The sequence below is a fragment of the Alligator mississippiensis genome, chromosome 3, assembly GCF_030867095.1.
Source record: "Alligator mississippiensis isolate rAllMis1 chromosome 3, rAllMis1, whole genome shotgun sequence".
Taxonomy (NCBI): domain Eukaryota; kingdom Metazoa; phylum Chordata; order Crocodylia; family Alligatoridae; genus Alligator; species Alligator mississippiensis.
In genome coordinates, this window is record NC_081826.1 from 268,635,719 (window position 1) to 268,656,504 (window position 20,786).

The 20,786-nt window shown below is 42.3% G+C and overlaps 1 protein-coding gene across 2 annotated transcripts in view; it reads right to left on the minus strand.

Annotated features, from left to right (window-relative positions):
- Positions 1-20,786, minus strand: part of MTREX (Mtr4 exosome RNA helicase) — a 94,228-nt gene that overhangs the window by 6,514 nt on the left and 66,928 nt on the right. For both annotated transcript variants that reach the window (XM_059725177.1, XM_006267305.4), the window contains 6 exons: positions 12,665-12,775; positions 12,135-12,323; positions 9,941-10,104; positions 8,156-8,261; positions 5,070-5,126; positions 1,958-2,120 (listed from right to left, as the gene is read on the minus strand). In XM_059725177.1, the coding sequence (XP_059581160.1) occupies positions 1,958-2,120; positions 5,070-5,126; positions 8,156-8,261; positions 9,941-10,104; positions 12,135-12,323; positions 12,665-12,775 (790 nt within the window). The remainder of the gene's footprint in view (positions 1-1,957; positions 2,121-5,069; positions 5,127-8,155; positions 8,262-9,940; positions 10,105-12,134; positions 12,324-12,664; positions 12,776-20,786) is intronic.

Sequence of the window (20,786 nt, forward strand, 5' to 3'; positions counted from 1 at the left end):
TTGGGCCAGGGCTGCACTTCCACAAGGAGGTTCAGGCCCTTCACAGCTCCCTGGCCACTTCCCAGACATACTAGGCCCCCTTGCCTTCCTCCCCCTCCACCCTCCTGGCTCCCTTGCCACCATCAGGGACACCATGCCATTTCCCTTCTCCCACTTCCCTACCAGACTGCTCCCAGCCCCGCACTAAATGATAACCGGTAAGAAGGGAGATTTTTTTTTAAATAATTCATTAGTCTTCTGGTTTGGCAATGGAACAAAACAATGCAGTGTCAGAAAGGATCAACTTTCTGAATGTCGATAATGTCAAAGTCTTATCTAAAATTGAAAGGTTCGAAAGAATTCCTTCTGAGGCTTACACAGTACAGGCTTCAAGTCCTTGCCTTCCACTATATCAAACTGCAAACACAGTACCCCTGAAGTATCTAATAACTAAGGAAGAGCTGGGAAGTTAGGATGCTATATGTTTACTTACAGTAAACTATACAAAAATAATTGCTGAAAAAAGCCAATAGTAAATTGAATCCAATTGTGGCAGAGTCTTCCCCTCATCAGGAAACAAACCGAGTACCTTGCAGATTGTATTTAAAGAGAAACAGACATGGGAAGCCAGAAGAATCAGGAAAACAACTTTGTCCTGTTATCTGTCAAAGGGAATTAACTTTGTTGGCTTTGTTATAAAAAGGAAAAACTGATTTTGTTACAGCAGCTCAATTCACTGGAAAAAAACAAATCTTTTGTAATGAAATCTGAAATTATCTTAGTAGATCAGAATGCATTTTTCACTGAGTATTTTAGAATAGTTTCCTCATCCTAGTACCTCATTAACTAGCTTATATAGCCTTGTATTAAAGTAGTTTCTCCTCTAATTTCCTGCTAAGGACTAAACTGTAGAACTAAGGTTGCGAAGCAAAACCTTCTTTTTTTCTCCCTTGTTATTTTGTTGGTTGCCATTAATGGGACTCACTGGTTTTTAACAAATAAAAACTGACTGACATATCCCCAGTTTCTCCAAAACAACAACAACAACAACATCATCAGAGCCCTGGGCTTTCACCTTCACTGTAACAGCAGTATGGAGCATGAACTGTATCTGCAAAACAGAACGCTTAACTTCATGGTATTTAGGTGCAACTTCAACTGATGTAACATCAGCTACATATTTTTTCCCTGGCTAGTATTTTGTATTTAAGCATTTCAGCTATAAATGAAGGAAAAACAAACACCTTCCCCCCAACAATAACATTTTCCTTGCAAGCATTATTGATAACAACCTACAAGTTTATCAGGGGTGACCACCAGTATCTAGGGGAACGTTTGTTCACCAGAGCGCCCCAAGGGATGACGAGGACGAATGGTCACAAACTACTACAAGACCGTTTCAGGCTGGACATAAGGAAGAATTTCTTTACTGTCCGAGCCCCCAAGGTCTGGAACAGCCTGCCACCGGAGGTTGTTCAAGCGCCTTCAGTGAAAACCTTCAAGATGAAACTGGATGCTTATCTTGCTGGGATCCTATGACCCCAGCTGATGTCCTGCCCTTTGGGCGGGGGGCTGGACTCGATGATCTTCCGAGGTCCCTTCCAGCCCTAATGTCTATGAAATCTATGAACAATTCTGTAGATTTTCTAAGTGTAATAAATGTATCATCATCAAGAGGAAGTCAAAATACAGAAGGTATTCTATACTTTCCAAATTATTAGCAATTTAACTGTACATTAACATGCTTTCTAAACAAACTAGAGCAAGTTCAGTATTCTACTGCTGAGAAAGAGTCAAATTAGAAGGATATTCAGAACTCATCTGGGGCCTTTCATATTTTGTTTCTTCCTCGAACACTAAGCAGGTAAGCATGCAAACTTTATATACGCACCAAAGAAGGGAGGTCAAGCGCACATAATTTAGAAGTAGTCACACAGATATATTTCCTGAGAGAAGGGAGGTGTTGAAAGCAACATACCTTCAAAGACATCGGTCATTTTACAAATGTGAGCAAAATTAGCTCCATTTGCCCATGTGTGTACTACATCCATTAGGTTGGGTCTGAAGGAGTTAAGGTAATTTTCTTCATCAATATCCAATTTTGCTTCTGCAGAAACTTTGGCAATTCTTTTAGCACATTCCTTTAAAAATATAAAAGGTTTTAAAGCTTATATTTTTAAAAATCTAATCAAATAGATTATGTCACTTAACCAACACAGAAGGATTTCAGACACTGCTACATTAGGTTCTTTTCAGCTTGATAAACACTGGGGTATTTTCAAGTTTTGAAGTTGAAACAGATTTTTAGGCTAAGTACAGACAGTCAAAAAGCCCACGGCTAAATTGGTTCAATCTTTGCAGGTTGGTCTAAACTGCACAGATTGAACGGATAAGCAAGTGAACAGAAATTCACTTTTTGATTCCAGAAATGCAGCCACATGCTATGTCCGCAGTGGTGCAGGCCAGAAGCCGGGGGGCACTAGAGCATGCCTTCCCGCTCAGCTGGAGAAGACAGTTTGGGTCAAGGCTAGCCAGCACACTCTGCAAGGCAGGGCCTGCAGGGGAGATGCAAAGCATCCTGGGATGCTGTGGGACTGAGTTGACTTGAATTTGGAGGGGATCTGGGACAGAAATTCAAGAAATGGATTTAACCTAAATCAGTTAAGTCTGATACTGCATCCATCCAGATTTACCAGAAGCCAGTGGATGCTAGAGTACACATCCCTGTTTGGCTGAAGGAGACAAGCCTGGGCCAAGGCTAGGCTGCCCACCCTGTGAGGGATGGTTTGCGGGGGAGTTGAAAAGTATCCTGGGATGGTGGGGGACTGTGAGTTAACTTTCAAGTACATTGGGAGCAAGAAGAGGGCACCAGGCAATGTAGGGCCCCTGCAAGACGCAAACGATAATCTTGTGGCTACGCCAGACAAGAAAGCTGATATTTTTAACAGTTTCTTTGCCTCTGTTTTTTTGAACAGGGACCAGGACATCCCACCTACCAGTGGTAGGGACACTCTTGGGGATAGTTCTGTCAGGCCTTCAGTCAGTGCAGATGCAGTTAGGGATCTTCTGGAAGGGCTAGACATTTTTAAATTGGCAGGTCCAGATGCCCTCCACCCAAGGGTGTTGAGGGAGCTGGCGGGGGTCATCACGGAGCCCTTGGCTCAGCTGTATGAGCATTCATGGTCATCTGGCCAGGTGCCGGGGGATTGGAAACTGGCTAATGTGGTCCCAGTTTTCAAAAAAGGGAGGAAGGAGGACCCAAGTAACTATAGGCCTGTAAGCCTCACCTCGGTGCTCGGGAAGATGTTGGAGAGAATCATTAAGGAGCACATCTGTGGGGGGCCTGCAGGGGAGATCATGCTTAGGGGCAATCAGCATGGATTCATCAAAGGCAGGTCCTGCCTGACGAACCTGATTGCCTTTTATGACCAAGTAACTGAATCCTTGGATGATGGTGTCGCTTTGGACATAGTCTTTCTAGACGTTAAGAAGTCCTTTGACACTGTCTCTCATCCTATCCTCATCAATAAATTAAGTGACTGTGGCATTGATGCCTACACAGTTGGATGGGTAAAAAATTGGCTGATGGGGCGCACCCAGAGAGTAGTGGTAGATGGGTTGTACTCAACCTGGCAAGATGTGAGCAGTGGGGTACCCCAGAGCTCAGTCCTCGGGCCTGCACTGTTTAACATCTTCATCAGCGACTTGGACGAGGGAGTGGAAAGCACGCTGTCCAAGTCTGCTAATGACACTAAGATGTGGGGTGAGGGGGACACACTTGAAGGGAGAGAAAGGCTGCAACTAGATTTAGACAGACTACAAAAGTGGGCAGATGAGAATAGGATGGCGTTCAATGTAGATAAATGCAGGGTGCTGCACCTGGGGAGAAGAAATCCACAGCACACATACATACAGGCTGGGGAGTTCCCCTCTTGAAGCACAGAGGCGGAACAGGATCTTGGAGTTATTATCCAGTCCAAGATGAACACGAGCTGCCAATGCCGGACCGCAGCCAGCAAGGCCAGCCATACCTCATCATGCATCCAAAGGTGCATTTCAAGCCAGTCCAGAGAGGTGATACTCCCCCTCTATGCGACTTTGGTCAGGCTGCAGTTGGAGTACTGCGTTCAGTACAGGGTGCCGCACTTCAAAAGGGACGTGGCCAGCCTGGAGAGGGTTCAGAGGAGGGCCATCCGCTTGGTGAGAGGGCAGCAGGACAAGCCCTATGAGGAGAGACTGAGGGACCTGAACCTGTTCAGCCTCAGCAAGAGGAGGCTGAGGGGGGACCTGGTGGCAGCTTACAAACTCATCAGGGGAGATCAACAGCAAATAGGTAGAGCCCTTTTCTCCCCAGCACCACCTGGGGTGACGAGGAACAATGGTAATAAGCTGATGGAGAATAGGCTTAGGTCGGAGATCAGAAGGCAATATTTTACCGTTAGGGTGGCCAAAATCTGGAACCAACTTCCCAGTGAAGTGGTCCTTGCCCCTACCTTTGGCAAATTCAAGAGGAGGTTGGATGATCACCTGACTGGGGTCTTGTGAACCCAGCATTCATTCCTGCCTGTGGCAGGGGGTCAGGCTAGATGATCTGTTCAGGTTCCTTCTGACCCTAGCGACTATGAAACTTGAATCTGGAGCGGATCTGGGATAAACTGATTTAACTAAATCAGTTAAGTACAAAACTACATCCAGCCAGGTTTATCTTAAACTGGTTTTAGCCATTTTGAAAGCAGTGTATGTGCACTGAACGTCTGTTGTGTTACAGATTTGAACCAGTTTGTGTGTAATTTCTGTTCCAAACCTTAAAACTTACCTAGATTAACAAGTAAACAACTTACAGTCCAGTTATAAGCTTAGATGTAACCTCTAAAAATAAGATGTTTAATATACACATGCCTGAGAAAAGGACTACTCAAAACAAAGTAATCCACTGCTAGAGAATTGAAGCTCTTTGGCTATTATCATGAAACAAGGAATTAACTGATTTTACTAAACTTGATTTACCAAATGTCAATCTTGTAGTTGTTTTATGCATGACACTGTCACACTAAAAAAAAAAAAAAAGAAATTCCCCTTGTAAACTTTACCTGCATTTGGCGAAGTGGTCCTGCCAACTGTTCAGTCAATTTGGGCATTTCACTGGACTGAGGAAAAAAAAAATTTAAACTCACAGATGCAATATTCCTGCTGTAGATCAAATTAGTTGCAAAGCCAAAACTGCACTGCTACAAGATATGTTACTTTTATGCTAAACATTTCTAACAAGCTCTCAAATCTAGTATTGTAAATACTAAATTTATATTAGAGTAGACATTAAAAAAAATAAATCACCTAGACACCTCTCTCAGAAGTGTAAACACATTTAATAATAAAAAGCAAAAACTTTTAATAAAATATAAACTAAGAGGAGAAAGGAGGCATTTATTTTCTCTGCAAAGGTATCCCTATAGTTTGATTTTATTAAATATTTTATTTTGAATTTCCATTATTATAAATTATTCTGGAATACACCAAAGTCATTCTAGTTATGAGTGTGAAGCTTTTCATTATAAATATAGAAGTTTGTACAAACAATTTTTACTTTCAAAAGAATTCTTCGTAAAATATTAATGGATATGAATGAGAATAGTTTGCCTAATCAAATGCAACAACCTTTCAAATCTAGATTCACTTCAGTTATTAATAGATAGACTACACAACCTGAAATGCTGTACTCTACTTCATAACCTTGTTATATATGGCTTATATGCACATCATTTTCAGAACAGAGTATATTTTACTGGCATCTGTTACACCGTACTTATAGAATTAACACAGTGCTGCTACATTTTGCTATCTCTGTACCAACATCTTACATATCTGATTTTGTTCCATGGTGGTAGGCAAGTAAATACTTTGCATTTCTTAAGTTAAGAGCTGCATTAACAGAAATAGTCAGAAACTGCTTTGATCTTGTTGAAAAAAACCCAGCTGAATCAGGACTCAGCCTATGCTATGAGTTTCCTTTGAAGCATGTGTGTGCATGGACTTTCAACATAAGAAACTGCATCACATTTTAAAACAAGTGGTGATAGCATATGCTGTATGGATATCAATTTTGATTTCAGAAATCATATATGCCACAAGTGCTTGCTGACAAATGAAATACAGACTGAATGAAAAGCTGGAATTAGGGCTGCGTGAAACGGCACCGTTCCATTTCAACTTGCATCTCAAGGTTTCGACAGAACAGTGTTTCATTTCGAATTCTGTTCAATTCGAAGCCACTGTTCTGTTTTGTTTAGTTGAAACAGTGATGCTGTTTCAATATGTTTCATCCATAGGCTATAATGGGGAAGCCTGAAACAGCCTCTCTCATCCAGCAGGTAGATTGGGGGCCTGCAATCCCTGGAGGGCTGTAGGGGCTGTACCAGTCTTCTTGGGGTTGCAGGTCCCCGCTCAGCCTACCAAATGAGGGAGGGAAGCCGGGTGCTGCTGCCTAGGATCCGCAAACTGGGGAAGGGAACTGAGCCTGAATGCTCAGTTCCCCTCCCCAGGGCTGCAATCGATCTGGCTGGGGAAGGGAACTGAGCCCGATTGCTCAGTTCCCCTCCCCAGCACTGTGATCGATTTTCAATTAAAAAATTATTCAAAAGTCAGAAAAGAAGAAGGGTTAAGTAATGCAAAACTGAAATGAAATGTTTATTTCTAGGATGAAGGAAGACTTTAGGTCAACACAAGGCAACACTGTATTTATGTATTTTGAGATGTAATGTGAACAACATCCTCGATCTCTCCATTAATTCTCCTTTCCAATGGTGCTCTGGGTCCCCATTGGGACTGTGCATGCTGTGGCACCCCATGCCAATCAATATAAATGTACTGCCTATGATGGAGCTGCACAAATTTCTCCACAGTTAAAAGCTTCCAATACTGTTAGGATTTTCCTTCTAAAGAACAGGCACCATGCTCTTTCTCTTTCAGAGCATTCTTAACTTAGACTTTTAGAGAGAGGGCAGGCTTTACATGCCAGACACAAAAAACTTCACTAACACCGTATTCACTGCATGTGCCCAGAACAATAGGGTCATCATCCCAGAGGCTGATTCTTCAGCACACTTTGGCAAAAATCAAAGGAAGGAAAAAAAATAAAGGATCACAAAAACAAAACATCTGTATTGACCATGCCTATTTCTATCAGTGAACCAAAGAAGTCACCAAGGAACAGATCAGAATACAGTATGCAGAAAATTCTCTTGGGGAAACTGCAGCACTGAACAAAGCTGCATTTTATTCTTTTAATTAATGAGCTCAGCTACTTAAGGTATCAGATGGCCCAGATTCCACCAAACCTTTTTCTTGCACTGAAAAATACTGAATGGAGATTAGCATCTCATGGTTGCCAGTGAGAGTATAAGGACCAATGAAGAAGCTCTTTTTCATAGGTGAATTTAGCCTCTGTGTGATGTTTTGAACAGGAAAAGAATCAAAACCAGAGTAATAACACAACTTGCCAGCTGGCTTTTTAAAATTAGGACACAATTACTACTCTAAGACATTGCTGTCTTCCTGCACTTTCCCCTTGTTTTTAGACACCTTGGGAAAAAATGCTCAGTAAACAACATAGGCCACAATAGTTCAGATGTAACCTGACATTCTCTATATGAGATATCATTTTGTTAGTTTGCACTGTTCATGTAATAGAACCTAATATGTTACTAGCTTAGTTTGTGAAACATGGATTGCAACCATCACTGTATTGCTCTTTACCACATCATTACCTAGTCCTAGAATGGTTTTCTTGCTTCTCCCTCATTAGTTTTAGTTGCCTAGCATCTTCTGCCAGTAAATCATACTTGCTACATCTCTCTCAGAGGATTTTCTTTTACTAACACTGTAGTTCTCTCATACTAATAAACTCCAATTATCCTGCTGTCTTTGAGGTACCTGAGAGAATTTACGAGAAATACAGGTAAAATGCAGCATGCTCCCTAGTGAATCCTGTGGTTGTTGTAACAGAGCTCAGAAAAGAGTTAAAGCTTAGTCTCAGTTGTACTGAACAGTTTGGAAATAGAAACCTGGGAATGCATTTTCAGTAGGGCCCTAAGGTTTACAGGATGTGAATTTGGGGTTTTTCTACAACAGCTCTTGGAGAAACAAATCCAAGATTTCTCACTACTGGAAAGTAACTCACGTTTTCCTGGAATACAAAACAGCTTAGTAATGCAGTTGCCTGTTCTGCAGATAAGTCATTGAAGAGCCCATTAAACATCATTTCTGTCAGGAGCAGTTCATCAGCACTAATGGGAAAAGAAGAGAATGAAGCACAGATAAAAGACTTGTTAAAAAGTAGGTAATGCTATCCCATTATCAATCCATTTTGCATAACATTTAGACAAGAGATAATGGCTTATTATTTCTGTCATTTTACTGGTATACTGAAAATGAACATATTTTTTATTCCTGGGGGGAAAAAGAGAGAAGAAAGGAGAGATGTGTAGATTCCTTAAACACTAGAAAGATTTACTGAACTATAAAGATCTCTCATTAACTCTCATCTATCTTAAAAGAGAAATGTTAGATAGCTAAGCCCAACTTCTGTTATGGTTTCTACAGATAGGACATCAAGGAGATTGATGAAAGATTCAGAAAAAAAGAAACAAAATCATAAAAGGGTTTGAATGCTTACTTTATAAGGGATTGGGAAACTAGGATGGTAGTTGTTGGAGACAAGATAGCTAATGACTTGTATTTTCAAGAAATTAAAGGGAATAGAGACTTGAGTTCAATGTATTTATAAAATCTAAACTCAGATTGATCCAAATAATAATAATGCCACCAGTTGGGCAGATAATTATAAGATTTTTCTTTGGATTGGGCATATCCTAAAACTTCTGTTATATATTTTTCAGGCTTTTTCTGGGTAAATACATGATGAAAGCAAAATGTAAATTCCTAAATGACATGAAAGTCTAGGGTTTTATAAATTACAGGCCAACTTTTGTAAACGGTTTAATTCTGCTATATTATGGGGTGTAATCATAAAATGAATCTGGAAAACAAATAATTTAGGCAACATTTCCTGGGAGCGCACATAAAAGAGCAAATAATACTACAGCATTAAGTACAAAGAAAAGAACTCAACTGGTACTTAAGAATTACAAATTATTAGGAATACAGCCACTTGTATTAAAACAACCCTAATTTTCCAAGGCTTTTTAAATAATTTCAAATACAATCTTTTCTTTGTAGAAATAAACATAATGCAGTATATACCTACCAAACACGTTACCTCAATAAAATAAAATGCACCATTACACTGTTATTTCTGTGCCATTTAGCATCAGTTTGTAGTCTCCAGTAGTGTCTTTACCACTAACTGACAACTACTGTCACAGTGAAGAGTTTACGGACAATGTTAGAACAAGGGAACAAGGCAGGTGGGTAAAGAAATGCAGGGTGTTCTGCAGTGCTGTCAAAAGGCTCAGTGGGATGGTCAGAGAGTTTTGCTACAAATCCAAAGGCGTAAACTTGAGCCTCAATCTGGACTCTGACCCAGCTATTAATGGGTACATATGGGTCATCAGGCTGGTGAACCAAAGGCAACTAGATGGAAGCTGGCCAAAACACTCCCTTACATGGCATTGTATGTGACCATTGATGTCCCTTAACCATGCTAGGCAAGAGTCCAGGGTTTGAAAAGAACTAACATCATCCTGGCCCTATTTCTTTATACGTTCAAATTTCTGTTGCATTTTATTTTTAGAGTACTACAACTTCATTACTTGCAACAGATTCTTTTTCCACTACTTAAAAAGAAATGTATTGGCCTACCTGACAAATGCATGCACTCCTATCAAATATTTTTTTAAGTGACCTCTATGATGCTGTGAATATTAGAAATGGAACACAAATACCAGGGGAGACACAGCAACATACACATGCATAACATTATATATTTTCCACAGTAACCAGTTACCTGCTGATTTCACAAGCAACCCTTCCTTTCAACTCTATGACATCAGAGGACGTGGCAAAACCCAACCTTCTCAAAACACGTTTGCGGCATTTGAGTTCATCCATTTGTAAGACAGTTCTGGCTTTCTTCAGTTCTCGCTTTGCTGCTTTAATATCCACAGCAATCTGTAACACCCAAAAACATACAAAAAAACCCATCAGTATTTCCATGCTAAGCAGTTGCTTGGATACTGTTGGCACAGGGGTGGGCAATTATTTTGGGTGGAGGGCCGCTTACCCAGTTTTGGCAGGCTGTCGAGGGCCGCATGGGTAGCCCTGCCCCTTGACAGGTGCCCTGCCCCCTGTTCACCATCTTGGGACCAATGTGCTAATGTCTTGGGACCAATGTCCCAGGGCCAGCACTGGTGGGGCCCAGAGTGGGGCAAAGGCCAGCACAGGTCTGTGGAGCCAGGCTGGGCTGCACCAGCAGGGAGGGGGGAGCTGGCCTGGCTCCACAGAGCCTCTGCCAGCTGGGACCCTGTGCTCCTGCCACCCTGCTCTGGGCCCCACTGGCACTGGCCCCAGGACACCAGTGTGGGCCCTGTGCTCCCACAGGCTCCCCACCTGCTCACACCCAGTGCCCCCCCAGCCCCGTGGTACATTCAGGGGGGGCAGCACACAGCCCCGACCCCCTGCTTGCCAGCAGGGAAGAAGCTGGTGCTGAGCGTGGGGAAAAGTGGCCCCTTGACCGTTCCATGGCTGGTGCTCCCTGCTGCAGGTGCTCGCAGCCTGCGCGGGGCTGTCTGGAGCAGGCACAGGCAGCCTCATGCGGGCTGCAGGTGGCTGCAGCGCAGGGCGCTGGCCATGGGGAGGGCGAGGTGCCACTTTTCCCCACGCTCAGCACCAACTTGTAACCCGCACCACTGCCAGCCTGGCAATGGGGCGGGTTACAGGGTGGTGCTGAGCTGGGAGGAGGGGAGGGAAGGCAGCCCCTTGCTTGTCCCATGACCGGCGCCCTGTGCTGCAGTCGCTCACAGTCTGCCTGTGGCTGCCTGTGCCTGCTCCAGACAGCCCCGCGTGGGCTGCGAGCACCTGCAGTGTCGGCCATGGAGCAGGCGAGGGGGCGCTTTTCTCTGCGCAGGGAAGGAGCTCAGGGAAAAGTTAAGTGCGGGGGGGGGAGAGCGGCCCCTCCCACGCCCCACGCTTGGTGCCCTGCGCTGCAGGTGCTCGCAGCCTGCATGGGGCTGTCCAGAGCAGGCACAGGCAGCCCCATGCGGGCTGCAAACAGCTGCAGTGCAGGGCACTGGGCATGGAGGGGCTGCCTCCCGACCCCGCTCCTTCCTTGCCCAGGGTCCCCCCCACACACTTACCTGAGCTTCCTGTGCCGGGACAGCCATGTGCTCCCAGCCCAGAAACCCTGGCTGGGGCTTCTGGCTGGGGGGCGGGGCCAGGCAGGCCCCACTGTTGTTGGAGCCCACCGGGCTTCCCCTGGGTCCTACTGCCCTTGGTTCCTGTCATTTTTTACAGGAACCAAGGGCAGAGACATATTAATTTTCTACATTTTTTTAGGGGCCCCGCAGGCTGGACAGAATGGCTTACGGACTGGATCCGGCCTGTGGGATGCATTTTGCCCACCCTGATGCCTGATAAATGAGCGGTCCAAACAGGCGTCTTTGCCTGTTCAGGAAGCTGTCTGTCCCGCCCTTCCTGGTGCATTGCCTCCCCTCCCATGGGCCCCGAGGGACAGGGAGGGAGGACCCGCGCAGGCTACTATGCCCCGGGCCATGGGGGCTCCACAAAACTTGAAGAGCCACGGTGGGCACTTCTGGTTTCACTTTTCTCTTACAAGCCAGCATGCCAGTTAACACAGCATGCTGGCATGTAAGGTGCCAGATAACTCAGCTTTTACTGTACAAAGTTACTATTTACTTTTTCCTTAATAATTGGGATTTTGTAGCAGCTGAACAACTTCTGGTTCCTCCCAGTTTTCCCTAATAAGCAAATCTGATCAAGTTAAACTTATTTGTGTACCAAATGCCTCAAAAAGAAACAGAAGTGCTCAGCATCAAAAACCCAGGCTCAAATCAGACAGCAGCACTGAGAATCAATCAGGTTTTAAGTGACTGTAATTTGGATTTTCAATTAAAAAAATCTATTCAGTAAAAGGAGCAAACTTATCTGTTCCCCATCGGTTGTTGAAATAGATAATACCTTACCTGGGCTTTTCTTTCACAAAGCTTATAAACTGTCTCCAAATTGGGATCATTATGAAGTGGGTGTGAATACATCCTATGCTCAAATGCTTCTATTTTTTGGATGACCTTCTTCAGCCCTTGATCTTTAATACCCATGTCGTCAATAGGATCTAGCAATGGTACCCCATCAGGGAACCGCTTTTGAACTTCCTGAAACAAAGGGATTACAAATGCATTATTGTAATGCAGACAACAGCAGCAAATGGGAATATTTAAGCTTTAAGTGTATTTCTAATGAGCAGATTGAAAACCAGGTGGCAGTTATATTGTTTTATAAATTCATGCTGCTTCAATAAAACCTTTAGCTGTGGTTTTTATTTGTAGATTTCAACAATTTTTAAAGCCAGACAAAAGCACTGGTTGCCTTCAAACACAAATGTTTTATGTGCAACTCAGTTTCAGAAACGCTATACCTTAGATAATCAAACACAGGGAGCAGGCCGGAATGTACATGCTTCAATAAGTTTGGCATACATTCTAGTGGAACTTACCTGTATAGATTTCAACACACTTTGTCTATTATCAATAGGTCTCAGATCTTTGGGTATGTAAAGTCGGACACTGCTGATAGCTGCGAGAAGATGCACCAAAACAGGAACAACCTGTCACAACAGTGTGGTAAACAAAACATTAATAATTGGGAGATTTCAAGTGTTTTTGATCCACTGCATTAATGAAAAGTGAAGTTTATCATAAATTTCAAACTTCTTTGCAGTAAACAAGCTGCTTTTTACTTTGCAAGTTTCATTCTTATATGTTTTCCAATCTCTGACAGTTTTAGGATATTCAATCACTGGAAAGTATTATTCACAGAAAAAGGAATTTTATCAATGGGCAGACTCCATCTGAGTACTTTGGGTCTCTGGGACAGGGGCCAGCAGAACTGATAAGGTTAAGAGGAGGAAGAGGAACAGGCTGGGAGAGACTTGTGTTGTATCTACATCTGGTTTTAGTAAACAGGAAGAAAATGATTAAGTGAATAAGGATACAGTGATGGATAAAAGGGATACATAAGGGTAGGAGAATGGTGAGCAAGGAGAAAGAATGTAGATAGAAGATAGTAGTCTGGTAGTTCATACACTTAGAAAAATTCCTGATAGAAACTTGGAAGCTGTCAGTAAGAAACAGCTTGAGTGTTTGCATACTAGCCCAGAGAATACAACCAAGAAATCGGAATTACTGGTATAGGACATGACACTGGACACCACATGGTTAACAAAATATGGTGAAAAACGAAACAAAAAAAAATCTCAATTAAAACACAGGTATTGAAAGGTATGCACTGTTCAGGAATGAGAGAAAAATAAAAGGGGAATGCTGTATGGGAGCATTCTTTACTAATGATGTGACAGACTTAAAAGGACTAAGAAAGGATAGCAGAATCTGTTGGGACAAAAATCTCTTTAGAAAAGGCTGGTGAGAGGGGCTGCTAGGGTAGTACTGGGACCTGTTACAAATTTAGAGTTGGATTTGGACGACATATCTGGGGTTGGAAGAAAAATGTCACCAGGGAGACTAATTTCCCAGGTACAGCCTGGGGATCAAATACTAATAATGGTAGGGTCCAAGCATTACTGGATGTCGTAGCCAACAGCTACAAACCAAGAGTTGTTACTTTGGACCTGGTTCTGATAAGCAGCGAAGATAGCATATGAAGAACCTGTTACAGAATATCATATTGGAACATGTGTTGACTGTGTTTTAATTAAAGGATATATGCAAGAGTAGCTCTGTAGTTAAGAGCATGGGCATAAGAACAAGCTACTGTGAGGCAAACAAAGGCAGTTTTTCAACACATTAGCTGCCTGTGTACGCAGTTTCACCAACAGCTAAGATGCTACAGATTAGCTTTCACCATTTACCAAGGGGCAAGTGTGCACACAGGTAGTTGCTGTGGTGTGGCAGGTCTGCTGTAAATCCATGTCCCCACCCCTCACTTTTTTATATATCAGTAACTCGTTTGTGTGCCTGTGTCCTAATACCATCAAGTCCAAAAGGAAAAACTGAAAAATGAAGGTGAAGTCAACTGGACTGAAGAGATCCAGGACTGTAGAGACCTGGGGAAAGGTACAAAACTACAATGAAATTGTGCCTCAAACAACAGTTTTAATCTTGTAAAGGATAGCTCCAGACCTAAAAAGAATGAGAAAATAGTAGGGCTAGAAGGGACCTGAGGAGATAATCTAGTTCAATCCACTGCTCCAAACAACCTCATTTTACATTTTAACTGACTAGCTTTCTTGCATATGTACTGGCCTCTGGCTGCTTTACTATTCCATCCAGGAAGAGCACAGACCAACTGCAGATGCTTCCTCTGCCTGACAAAGGATATCTGTACCCGAAAACTTGCAAAAGAATTTTTCCAACTAACTGAGTTGCTCTAATAAAAGACATCGGATTCACCCAAAGAACCTTGTCTGCCCCTGCTCCAAACAAGACACCCCAAACCATCATATACAAGTTCTTGTCTAACTTAGCCCAAAACTACACAAATACCCCTTTCACACAAGATACACTGCCCAAAGATACTAAGAACACCTTAATCTACAACAGGTAAAACAAGGGAACAAGGGCACTGTCAACGTCCTGCCATTGCAAGGGCTGTTGAATACATTTGAGAGCTTCAAAGAAAAGGAACAATTCTCTTGCTTCAGAGTAGTTAAAATTCCCCACAGTATGTGCATGTGCGGTGGAGGGTTGAGGAGTGCAAATTGCTAAAAGGTGAGGTGAGATGGACCTTGCAAAAGATATTAAGACAAACAGTAGAAGGTTGTTCAGGCTCATAAATAAAAGGACAAAGGAAGCAGAAATTGAACCTCTGTGCAGAGAGCATGGGACAGAGATGAAAGATCATTTGGGTATGAGCTTGAAACGAAATAAATACTTCTCAGTCTTCAATAAGAATGAGTCACATTCACAGAAAAAGTAAGGTTGGAAGGGACCTCTAGAGGTCTAGTCCAACCCCTTGCCTGAGGCAAGATCATCTCTATACAAACTATCACATACAACCATACTCTAAACACTACATAAGATTTTGCTCAACCCTGACACACTATAGACCTAACACCTTAACCTGCCACAGGTAAAGCAGGTAAATCTTAGACTGAGCTCTGCCATTTTAAATCAGTCTATGTGCCAAACTTCTGTTGAGTTACAGGTATAGATCAGTTTCTGATCATTTATATCAGTAAGTGTAATGTCTGTTCCTGGCCTGTGAGACATTAACATGCTGTTGCTGTGATAAATGGTAAACACAGGTATCAGATGAGGTACTTCCAAAAGAGGTAATATATCAAAGCCAAGGTGCAAGGCCCTGTTGTGAACTCAAGTCTGAAATACTGTGAACAGTTTTGGTCCTCCACACCCAAGAAAGAGGATTTCAAACCTCAATAGGTGCAGGGCTACTAGGACAGTTGGAAGAACGGAAAGCCTTCCTTGCAAGGAGTCTAAAATGAGGCACGGCCTGTTTAGCCTAGGAAACAAAGGTTGATTCTGCAAGAACATCAGGAGGTAAAGCACCAGCAAAGGGGGATAAAAAGAACTATTTAATCCCCCCCCCCCAAAAAAGGCAATGTTGGCACAAGAAAAAATAGATATATAAACTGACCATGAACATATTTAGGCTGGAAGTTAGAAGGTGGTTTTTGAACAAGTGAGGAGTAAAGTTCTGGAACAGCCTCCCAAATGAAACAGTACAGGGAAAAACCTGCAATGCTTTTAAAATGGAGCTTGTTAAGTTTATTAAAGGAATTATATTGCCTGGAGTAATAGAAGACTGGACTCAATAACACAGGAGGTCCTTTCTAATCCTGTTTTTTATATTCCAGAGCTGTAATAACTGTATACTGTAACCCAGGTTGAAATGTTAGCTAAAGACTTCTATTTTGTGACTGATTCTCTGGCCATGCAAAAGTGAAAGTGAATGATGCTGGTAGAGTGTTCAAAATAATAACTAACTGCAGGCTCCTTCCAAGCTTGGCTTAGTAGAATGTCAGTTATAACATTAACAGGTGCCTGCTTTAAGACAAAGTAACTTAAAGCTTTATGGACTTCACTGGGTCTTTTGTTTATAACGGAGATCATGCCCAGATTAACTTGGAAAAATATGAACTCAGGCCCAGGTCCTCAAAGGTGTTTGGGGGCGCAGCTCCCCCTGCACTCAGAGTTAGGCTCCTAACCACCTCCAAGGTTGTGGGCCAAAGTAACTGAGGGTGATATTACAGGTTACCTTTAAACCAACATAAAAGTGCTTAAAATGGAAGCATTCACCTGTTAAAGGTTGTTAAAGCCATGGTGAGAACCCTCTAAACTTTTTCTCAGCCCTTTCCTTTCCTCTGTTCTGTGGGCAAACTTTCAACCCTCCTGAACTCTACGGCCCAGAAAGTACATGAGACATTTACTGAGCAGATAGGTAATTAACTGTAAAGTCTCAGTGTCTACACATGTGCTCCTATTAGGGTGCTCAAAACTAATAAACTGCAGCAGGGTAGAACTTGTAAATACAAGTCCTACTGTGCTGTGGGTTTTTTTTTTTTTGCGCGCAGCAGTGCATGTGTAGGTACTAAGCTGGCTGGCTGGGACACGTAGGTGCTTCAGTGTGGGGGCTACATGCCAACTAGCCCCACACTGAAGCACCCCTGTGCTCCAGTCAGCCCCTCCACAGAACAGTGGGTTGGCAGGCTGACCCCTGGGGGTCCCTGCCAATTGGGGCTATCTGTTGCGACTCTGCTCAAATGTGCTGTGGTTTGGGCGCACATGCAAATTGTGCACCCAAGAGCTTCTTGGGAGCAATAAGGTCTGTGGTTTATTGTTGCCCCGTAAGGGCACATATGTAGATGCAACCTCAATTGTTACAGAGTTTAAGGTTTGGTATCCTTGTATTTAGATTTCAGAACACAGGCATACAAAAGTACTCTTCACAAATTTTAGAAAACTAACTTCAATGCTTAAAGCCCCAATTTAGCAAGGTACCTTAATGGTCATAAGCTGATGGAGAATAGGTTTAGGTTACAGATCAGAAGGCAATATTTTACTGTTAGGGTGGCCAAAATCTGGAACCAACTTCCCAGGGAAGTGGTCCTCGCCCCTACCTTGGGCAAATTCAAGAGGAGGTTGGATGATCGCCTGTCTGAGGTCTTGTGAACCCAGCATTCATTCCTGCCTGTGGCAGGGGGTCAGGCTAGATGATCTGTTCAGGTCCCTCCTGACCCTAGCTACTATGAAACCTGAACACACACACACACACACACACACACACACACTTTGGTAATAATAATAATCTAATAACAGATTAATCTAATAATAGATGTGTGTTATCCTTATCAGGAATTTAATGCAAGTTGTTCATAATTATACACGTGAAATTAAAAAATATGTAATTCTAAATATTGTACTTTTAATATCCTTGTTCTGTTTAGCAACATGGGAATTCTTATACATTTTAACTAAGAATCTCTTATAACATAGTAGTTGTATTAAATTGTACTATACAGAAGTAGCATTGGATTAGGGATGTTAAAGAAATAAGTGTACCAAAGCAACTTCTTCCATTACACTAGGTTTAATGGTAGATAAGTCAGAGTCTGTATGTTTTACCATGTATAAGAAAAATGCTTAGTATGGAGTGCCAAATGCGTAAACCTGACATCCTGCAAAACTCATTCATTTTTGATTTAATAATCATCTCTGGGAGTGCTGGATCATTTTCTATAATAAAGGTGTTAACCAATTTTTTGAATGGCCAAAAGTTGAAAAGCACTTCTATAAAGTACTCACTAGGAAACTTGCAATATAATTCTAACTGGAAGAAGACTAAAATACTTGCAAGGTTTTGACAAAGAAAACTAAATGTTGTAGGTTTTCAGATGTTTACTGTATAGAGAAAACCACCATAGTCCAGTCTGGTAAGATATACATTATCCAAGTTTCAGACTAGATGTGCAAGTTAATAAAAATGAACCAAACTGTGCAACCCAAACATCACAAAATTTTGCCATTTGTAATGTTTTCTTTTCATCACCACTGGCAATTCCTCCCAGTCATGGATGATTGTCTTCCATGGCTGCTTTAGCTGTAAGTCCAAAGATGGCTGACAAGGCCAATCCAGGATCAGCAGGTTCTATTGCAACTCAGGCACATGTTTCTGTGCAAGGGTGAAAGGCTCTGGATTCTTGGTTTGGTCTGCAACATGCTGTTTCTGCAGCTCCCACTTTTTGTCTCCTGTTGTCATTGTAAGTTTTCAAAGTACTGAGATCCTTGCAGCAGACTGTTCCTGTATTTGGGGCGGTGCTGCGCAATAGTCTCTCATGAGTTGATGTCAATGTTGCATTCTTTCAAGTTGGCCTTAAGGATGTCCTTGAAACACCTTCTCTGCCCTCCTCTTGAGTGTATGCCTTGATTGAGCTAGAATAAGATTTGCCTCAGGAGTCTGGAGTCAGACAACCGGATGACACGGCTGGCCTAGCGAAGTTGATGTTGGATGATCATCACCTCAATGCTCGTGGTGTTTGCTTGTATGAGGATGCTAATGTTGGTGCATGTGTCTTCCCACTGGAGTTGAAGGATCTTCTGTAGGCAGCGTTGATGGTTCTTCTCATCACAGCTTGAGATGTCTCCTGTATGATGTCTACGTCAGTACAGCAAGGTAGGGATCCTGACTGCTTGATAAACCATGAGGCTTGGTTTCGAATCTGATGTTATGATCCTCAGGCATCCAAAGTCTGCACTTGCACATTTGATGCAACGTTGAAATTCTTAATAGATGTCAGCCTTCTAGGAAAGATGGCTTCCAAGATACAGGAAATTCTCAACATTCTAGAGTCTCGCCGTGAATCTGAATGACCAGGTCTGGGAACTGCTCGATAAGAGCTTGTGGATAGAGGACCTTAGTCTTCTGAACATTAAGCATCAATCCCACTTTCTTGTATGCCTTGGGAAAGATGCTGACAATTGCCTGAAGGTCTGCTTCCGAGTGACCACACACTACAGCATCTGCTCCATATGCCTTGTTGTTCATCTGCTCGATGGCATTCCTTACCTCGTCAAGGGTTGGAGGGATTCCAAGATTGTCTCTGGCTGGGTGTTGTAAGATGGAATTGAGAACACTCTTGGCAACTGAGTCTTGACTGAGGTGGTCTTCAAAACGCTTCTTCCAAAAGGAACTGATGGCTTCTTTTTCCTTGATCAGGTCTCCTCCATCCTTAGGTCTCAAGGGGTGTGGCTTTGATGGAATTAAAAACAAACAAACTATGCATACTATTGATGTCAGCGAAACGTTGAATCTCCTTTGCCTCATCTTCCCACCATCTGTTCTTTTCCTTTGCACCTCTGCTTTGGCTGGTTGGTGATTCAATTTCTTTTGCTTGGAGTTGGTGTCATTCTGCTAAGTACAAAATGTACTTGCAGTCAAACAACTCTTGGATCTTCCAGTCATTCTCAAACCAGTCTTGGTGTTTCCTGGTAGAGAATCCAAGTGTCTCTTTGCAAGTCCAATCAGTGGACTTGAAGGCATCTCAAAGATGGCCAACATTCTCCCATAGCTTTCGACTGGAATTCACCAATTTTTCATTGAGGCATTGGTGGATACGTGGATAAGACAGTGATTGGTCCAGCAATCACCAGCTCCTAGCATAGCTCAAGTGATGCAGACATCTTTGTGATCTTGGGGACAAATGATGACACAATCATTAAAGTACCAATGCTTAGATCACGGGTGATGCAATGATGTCTTGTACCTATTTTTTCTAGTAGAAAAGTATGTTGGTGATGATGAATCCATGTTCTTCACACTTGGGTCAAGAGAAGGACGCCGCAAGAGTTGATCTTTCCCACTGCTTCCTTGACTATGGTTCCATTCGAGGTTCAAGTCTCTTCTGACTAGCATTTTCTGATGTTTTCTTCTAAGGGAAAAGGAAACTAATTCCTTATTTCTCCTTGAGAATTTGAAGCTTACTGTTTCTTCACATTGCCAATATTCTTAAGAAATATTGCCAAGAATTTTGCAGTCCTTTGCAGGGGTCTTAAAAGTTACTGTACTACAAGTAATCATGGACATCAATTTTTATATTTTGGGAGGCATGCAAGCCCATTACAAACAATGCATGTGCAGGTATTTCAAAATACCAGAGCACAGCAAGTAAATACAGCAGGCATCAAATCTGACCCTGACATCCAGAAAAGCATGAGATTTAAAAACAAGCTTCATGTTTTAAAGTAATCGTAAACAGAAGAGTTTTGTTGGACAGGATTTAAAATTGCACTTTATTTATATTCTTGGTGACTTTTTCCTAGCAATTAATGAGAGACATATTTAACAGAGCAACAGTAATTCAACTGAAAAACTTTTAAACTCTTGTACAACCAATATGATCGCCAAATGATACTAACAGAAAACTTTAATAAATTTAATTTTTATTCCAACCAGTGTATTTTTATTTAAAAATCAATACCATTTTAGTGAATTCAACAAAAAATTGATTGTATTTGCACATAAATTGGCAGATGACAGAACAAGGAGCAATGACCTCAAGTTGCAGCAAGGGAAGTTTAGGTTAGATATTAGAAATAATTTTCTCAGTAGGAGGGTAGTAAAACACTGGAACAGGCTTACCCAGA